The 6,852-nt window shown below is 41.0% G+C and overlaps 1 protein-coding gene across 3 annotated transcripts in view; it reads left to right on the top strand.

The window, feature by feature from the left end:
• The first annotated feature begins 221 nt into the window (after nucleotides 1-221).
• eya4 (EYA transcriptional coactivator and phosphatase 4) overlaps nucleotides 222-6,852 on the top strand; it is a 44,067-nt gene continuing 37,436 nt past the window's right edge. For all 3 annotated transcript variants that reach the window (XM_032543155.1, XM_032543153.1, XM_032543154.1), the window contains exons 1-2: nucleotides 222-589; nucleotides 4,337-4,397. In XM_032543155.1, the coding sequence (XP_032399046.1) occupies nucleotides 4,365-4,397 (33 nt within the window). In that variant the 5' untranslated portion in view covers nucleotides 222-589; nucleotides 4,337-4,364. The remainder of the gene's footprint in view (nucleotides 590-4,336; nucleotides 4,398-6,852) is intronic.

Raw genomic sequence — 6,852 nt, 5'->3', positions numbered from 1 at the left:
TAGATAGATAGATAGATAGATAGATAGATAGATAGGCTGGTCACTGTGTAATGTTGTTTTTGATCTGTAGGGATAAATAAAACTGTGAGCACATCATTTGGGGCAAACTATTAATAAGAATGTCATTTTGGTATCCCCCCCTTCCCTCTGAACCCCATAAATCCTTTGGACTCTTGCCCAATAGTGTCCGCATGGCAGCTGGACGCATGCGCAGCGGCATGGTTTTCAATGTTGAAGTTTAGTCTAATGCCTCTGTACAGCCTGGTGCGCAAACTTGGACTCGGACTGAAAACAATGGTGTTTCCCGCACTATGGTGAGCCGTCCGGGCACCGAACCCGAGATCCGGAACTCCGGTTTGAGTTTGTAAATTTGTTAAATCGAGTCTAACTAACTTCTCGGGCTTGTTTTCGGACTCTTGCGGGTAATGGCCAGCAGTGGCTGAAGTGTTTTGATCCCGTCAGTGACCGCCTGCAAACAGCAGGGAGAGCTGTGCGGCGACCACACTGCATTAGTTTAGGAGCAGTTCGCAGAAGTGGAGGAAATCTGGGAGCTGGTTTCTTGCTGGCGACGAAAGTAATTTAAACACAGGTATGTTGACTTTGTTTGATTCTGAAACAGACAGTCACAGCTCTGTGGTGTTACTCTGACGAACATCAGGTCAGTGAGCGTTCACGTTGCTGCGGTCCGAGGACGATAACTCCATAACTCATATGTCATATTGATATATTGATTCTGTCTGATTCATTTAGCCCAATGATATCTGAAATAATAGAGAACGCATTGAGGCATGATTCCTGTTCAAATAATGATTTTTATTTTAAAAATAAATTCATCAAAACTCATTTTCAAAATTGACAATAATAACAATATCATCAATTTAATTGCGTACACAGTTTTGGGTGATTGCGCAACCACGGATTATAATGCGTTTGTCAAAGATATGTGTCCATGTGGTCCAAACTTCATCCCATCCCCTGGACCCCTTTAAATGTATCTCATCCACCTTTTGATTTACAGGTTACGTCTTTACTTTTTTATTTACGCTATATAGGCCCTATACAAACATAATTTAAGATTAAATAACTTGGATTTAATTAGAAGCCCCCATCCCTGTAAAACTGGCGTTACATTTCTTTTGAAGGTTTTTTATTTTTTATTTTATGATTTGATAAAAAATAAATAAAACAAGCTTTAATCTAATGGTTATTTGCCATATAATGATCTTTGACTGCAGGTCACTGTGGTTTCTACTTCTTTTTATCCACATTGTATCACACGTTGAGGAATTTAGTGACTCCTCGGTGCTCTGCAGCATCCCTCCGTGCGGCCACCTCTTTTCTCCCCATCTCTCCTCTCATCCCACGTGGAGTTTGTGTTTATATTTGATATGTAGGAAATGGGAATCTTATACCACGGCCGGGCTCTCAGGGCTTGAATGGCCCCTGGCTATTGGCCTGCCCCTAACTACATGACAAGTTCCGCGCCGACTCAAAATCTGATAGGTCTACTGCGCCGTAATCCATACATATTAGATTTCCCATTAAGGACTCGTGCTTAACCAATGCGCATCAATGCGCAAGAGATGGATGGACGGGATTTGGTTCGTGGAGATTTGGGAAATAATAAAGTCCTGTTGTCTACACATAGAGACTGAGAGCAAATCATTTGTCTGGCCTTTTATTAAAAAAAAATTGTTTTTAATGAATTAAATAACCTAACAGTTTGGGTATTAAGAATGAAGCCCCGGAAACTGCACTTTATTTGAAATAGTCGGTTTTGTATTATGATAAGGAAAATATTGACGGTTTCTGTCCTATAAAATATATCAAAATGTTTGTAAAAATTACAATGATGAGTGTTGGGTCCCAGTAAATGTATGTCCTTTAAATGTTCTATTGTCTATGTATTTCTTTTTGTAATTCTTTAATTTTATTTTACTTGTGTAGTGTAATTACAGTTGTTTTGTAAGTCGTTTAATAACTTCCTTGTCAGACTATTAAAAAACTACTTCCATAGCATTTTAACATGAAACTTAAAGGGATGCAACAATTATACAATTTAATCAAAATTAAATTAAGTATTGTGTGCCACTAATAAGGAAGAAGGCTTCACGCCTTTAACATGCATTTACACTCAATGTTTTATTTGACTTTGTCTTAAAAAAATATAAGGCTACATAACAATGTCATAATATAACTTCATTTGTCATCTTGGGGAAATTCTTTTTTTTAATTCTACTTTTGGTAAAAATATTTGATGTACTCAAAACATAAATAATGTTACCTGCACAGTTATTCACACTAGTAAATGTTGTGTGTGTCCCCATACTGCTGCTGAAAACAGTGAGTGTGGCCTATTCAAACTCAGAGATACAGAGAGAAGAAGCGTGTCTGCATCTGTGGTCTATAGAATACATTCAATTCTGTAACTGGCTTTTAATTATTTATTTTTAAGTATTGCCAAAAAAAAAAATCAATTTGTGGGTAAAACGATCACTCAGTCAATATAGCCTAGTCGAATTCAAACTGAATATGTGACTTTTCACTACAACGTCTCCAGCCAGAAGGAGTCTGCGGTTTGTTCAACATTCTCTTCAGCTTTTATAGCGTGAAATTACCACAGTGTAGCTGTGTAGTCCACTTTCTAATCCTCCGCCGTCCCATATGTGTTTCCTATGTCGCTGTCAATAGCCATAGTGAGAAATCTAATTCTCTCTTCGGGACGCTGGAGGAAATGGCAGGCATTGTTGATTCCCTGTGCAGTGTCAGGTAACTAGCCTACTGGTTTTTGGGGCCTTTTAAGGCAGACATGTAGTGGGCTATACCACGTAAGAGGTGGGCAAACCAAGCAGTCAGCAACATTTAACACTATTTAAAAGCATCAATTTAGACATAAAGACCTATTCTAAACTACCATACGCACTATGAATGTCAAAAATGTTATACATTTCCCACTTTATTGCCCCAAAAGTTCATTACTCACTACTAATGATTGATGATCTGGACGTGATGTGGGTTTAATGTCCACTACGTCCTCACTTAAGAAGAATAAATCATGAAGGGGAGAGTGAAACGCAAACAGATAGAAGCCTGATTCTGTCCTCCACAAAGGTGAGAGAGAGGGAGAGAGGGTGGGGGGAGAGCGAGGGAGGCCGGGGCACAAATCAATTCACCTGAGAGACGCATTATTGTCTTCGGTTTCAGACGAGGAGGAGCTGAACGCTATGAAAAATTAAAAGGATTCCAGTTAGTTTAAAGGATTGAGCCAGAAATGTCCACAGAGCACGAGCACACACACGCGCACGCACACACACGCACGCACACACATACACACGCATACGCACACTGAACAAACTAAAAAGATTAAAAAAAACACATCTTGCCCTGACATTTGCAACGTGTCCTTGAAACTAGCTCCAAGTGCAGGTGTGGAAAAACATTTATTCATTTAAGATTAAGTGAAATAGAGCAAATGCATAAAACCATTGTCAGGTGGAAAACGAGCTGGAAATTGTTCAGTGACACCCCTTGACACACTTGCTGGGAACCACAGATCTAATGACAGGGAAGTACTTTTGTGTTTGCATGCGAGTGCGTTTTTTCACAGCCTGCTCTTTTGTTCAACTGTCAAAGTTTTGCACAATGTAGCAGAAAGGAGCCGTTTTGTGCCGTTCTGTTGGGATGACGGCATTGTTTTCCATTCTTTCAGCCGGCTTTTTATTGCTGCGTGACAGTGGCAAGAAAAAAAAAGACAGGGGGAGAATGTCATTTCTGATCGCAACATCTAATCTCACTTAAGTTGTAGACAATCACCTCGGCCTCTCTGTCGCTCCGGACTCCCTGCGCCAACCTGTCTCCTGTCTAGTATTAATAGGGTCACTCACTGTCTTCGCATGCTAGCCAGCCACTGTGACTGTGGTCCAGAGCCAGCCAAGCAGCTGTATCATTTACACTTCTCCATTTTCATTGTTGATATTTACTTCTGCAATTATCTCGCCACTTCACCCTTGGTTGAAGATGATATGCTGAAGTTACCGCTGCCGCTTTGCTCCTTCGGTCTCCTGTTGCTCACACATAAACACACTGGTGGAGGGTCTAACCGACAGATACACAAATACATGAAAAAAAAAGAGGACATTAATTCAGTATGGTCCGCAGTTTCATCCACAATGTGAGTGCAAGTGATTACATTTGACAATCAAACCCCCTAAGCAAATGTTCCCCGTAACACCCCGGGAAAAACGAAGTTAGTTTACAGGTGATGATTAAACTGTGCGCAGGTAAATAAAAAATACATTGAACGACATTTTAATTTTCAATTTGTTTGCCCCTCAAGTTTGTGACGGATAACAACCCAATAAGCCATGGAGGCCTCACAGGACCTCAACGAACAGATGGTGAGTTAAACGCTACTGTATACATGTAAGTGTGTGTGTGTGTGTGTGTCTGTGTGCGCGCGTGTGTGTGCGTGGGTGGGTGGGTGGCTGAGTATACCTTGTTTCGGCCACACAAGTCTGAGGTATGGGTGCATTGGAGAGATGTGTGTGTGTGTGTGTGTGTGTGTGTGTGTGTGGTAACACACAGCAGATGTGGTTCAGTGAGTGAACAATAACCATATGGCAGCAGTCAGAGTGAATGAGACTTAGAAACAATGCTGGACGGAGACATCAATTTAGCAACTGTGTGTGTGTTTGTGTGTGTGTGTGTGTGTGTGTGCGTGTGTGTGTGTGTGTGTGCATGTATGTAAGAGAGAGAGATAGAGAGAGAGAGAGACAACATTGTGTGCATGTAGTACAAGGGAATCGACTGTCATTTAAATGACTAATTAACTTATTGAAAAAGTAAGTATTTGTTTAATTTTTTAGACCTCAATCACACACACACACACACACACACACACACACACACACAGACACACAGAGCCTGAGGGTGTGATAGTGTCTCAGCACAGCAGGCTGTCTCTGCGTCACGTCAGCGCAGTGTCCTAGTTCTGCTTGTTTAAAGATCAGGCCGTATTGTTGGGAAAATGATTTTGGCGGCGAGCGAAGTCCGCTCGCATTTCAAAGTCGTTAGTCAGCCACCAGAACAGGTGTAATTTCATCTCCTCCTCGTCCTCCTCCATCAAGCTTGGTTCTCTCTCCCTCACTCCTACTCTGACCTGCCAGCCCCCTCAACAGTAATAATAGCGCAAAGTGGGACAGAGCGCATGAAGTATGTTGTTTTTCCCCCACTTTTTGTGTTGCCCTGTCAGACTCGCCCTGGGTTAGATTACAAGCTGACCCCAGCGGAGCACCGTCACTCACACATACAGTAGAGTACATGCACACAACAAAAACACACAGAAAAAGACAAAGAAAGAAAGAAAGAAAGAAAGAAAGAAAGAAAGAAAGAAAGAGGAAGATAGGAGCATCCATCTTGTCTTGCTGCCATCCAAATATCAAATATTGATGTCCATATTCCACAATTACTTCACCTGCTTTAAATAGGGCACTGATATCATTTATAATGTGAATTTGAGCCGTGGCTCAAAGACATTGATTAATTGTTCTGAGTTGGAAATGAGACCTCAGAGCAAGGACAGAGATTTTAATCATACCACACAGAGCTATAGGCTTACAGAGCTGAGATTTCTGACTCCTGGAACGGTTTGCTGTTTACCTTTTTTACTAGAAAGTATTCAAGTTCACTTTATAAAGCTGAATCAGTCTGTGTCTATTTTTGAATCAATATTTAAAGTGTATGATGTACATTCAACCTTAAAGGCACACCTATGCGGTCTAAAATAACACCCTGCAAAATGTCCTACTTTTATTAGGTTTTAATGTTCAGTTATCCATCGGTCCAATCATTCAGTTTATGATATGTCAGTAAAAAAGGCCTAAAAACTCATATATATATATATATATATATATATATATAATATTTGACATCATATAACAATGTCAGTTTTACAATAGATATGTCTTCCTTCTCTGTTTAAAGTTATTTTTTAGCAGCTTTGTGCACATTGTCTCAGTTTGATTACAACTGAGCCACAAATTGTAATGGCAGCTTCCACAAATTAATTTAACGGGAAAATGAAGGTTTAAATTTGTAAATTGATTCTATAATTATAGTTTATTTGCTTGGAATGTTTTTTTTCTTCTGGTTTAATATTTAAACTGAAAGTGGCTAATGCTTTCATTGAAATAGGCGTGTCTCGGGTGACTGAGAAAACAGCACAGACCTCACACACAAAGTTTCGGGGAGTTGTCTGTTGACACCTGATACCCACACCCCTCCCCTTTACCCTTTTAAAGTCCCCCCCCCCTCCTCCCTTACTTCCTCCTCCCCTCCGTTTTCCCACCACATCCATCGCCCGTCATCTGGGTTATGGTCAGGCGTCCTCTCTGGCCGCCTGCCTGCCTAGGGCCAGCCTGCCGTCTGGGGTCCTTGGGGAGCGCTGGAAGAAGCCTGAGGCAGGGCCAACAGTGGTTAGCCCCGTAATGCTACTTTTAGCTTGTTTAAGTGTCTCACCCCACCTGTTGTCACTCACTTGTTTAGCTTTGGAGAAAAGGAGATAACTGTTTTGTTTTATTTTTTTGAGGGATGCTCTGTGAGATGATGGTGATGAGGAGATGATGCGATTTGGGTCAAATTTTTCTATCATGAATTTAGTTAAAATCCTAAGTATGAATTTGTCTGAGCATTAAGTAGATATTTAGTAAAGATAGACCAGTATGTGTCCTTGAGCATACGCACACAAACACACACAAACTCAACACACAGTCCCTCAGTGGCTCTTGATCCAACAGAGGCCTGATTGAAGTCTACAGTATGTTGGCTAGTGGAGGAAGAGTTGAGAGACGGGGA

The sequence above is a fragment of the Etheostoma spectabile genome, chromosome 18, assembly GCF_008692095.1.
Source record: "Etheostoma spectabile isolate EspeVRDwgs_2016 chromosome 18, UIUC_Espe_1.0, whole genome shotgun sequence".
In the NCBI taxonomy this organism is placed as follows: domain Eukaryota; kingdom Metazoa; phylum Chordata; class Actinopteri; order Perciformes; family Percidae; genus Etheostoma; species Etheostoma spectabile.
The sequence above is the reverse complement of the archived record's forward strand: the minus strand, read 5'-3'. Positions and strand labels throughout refer to the sequence as shown.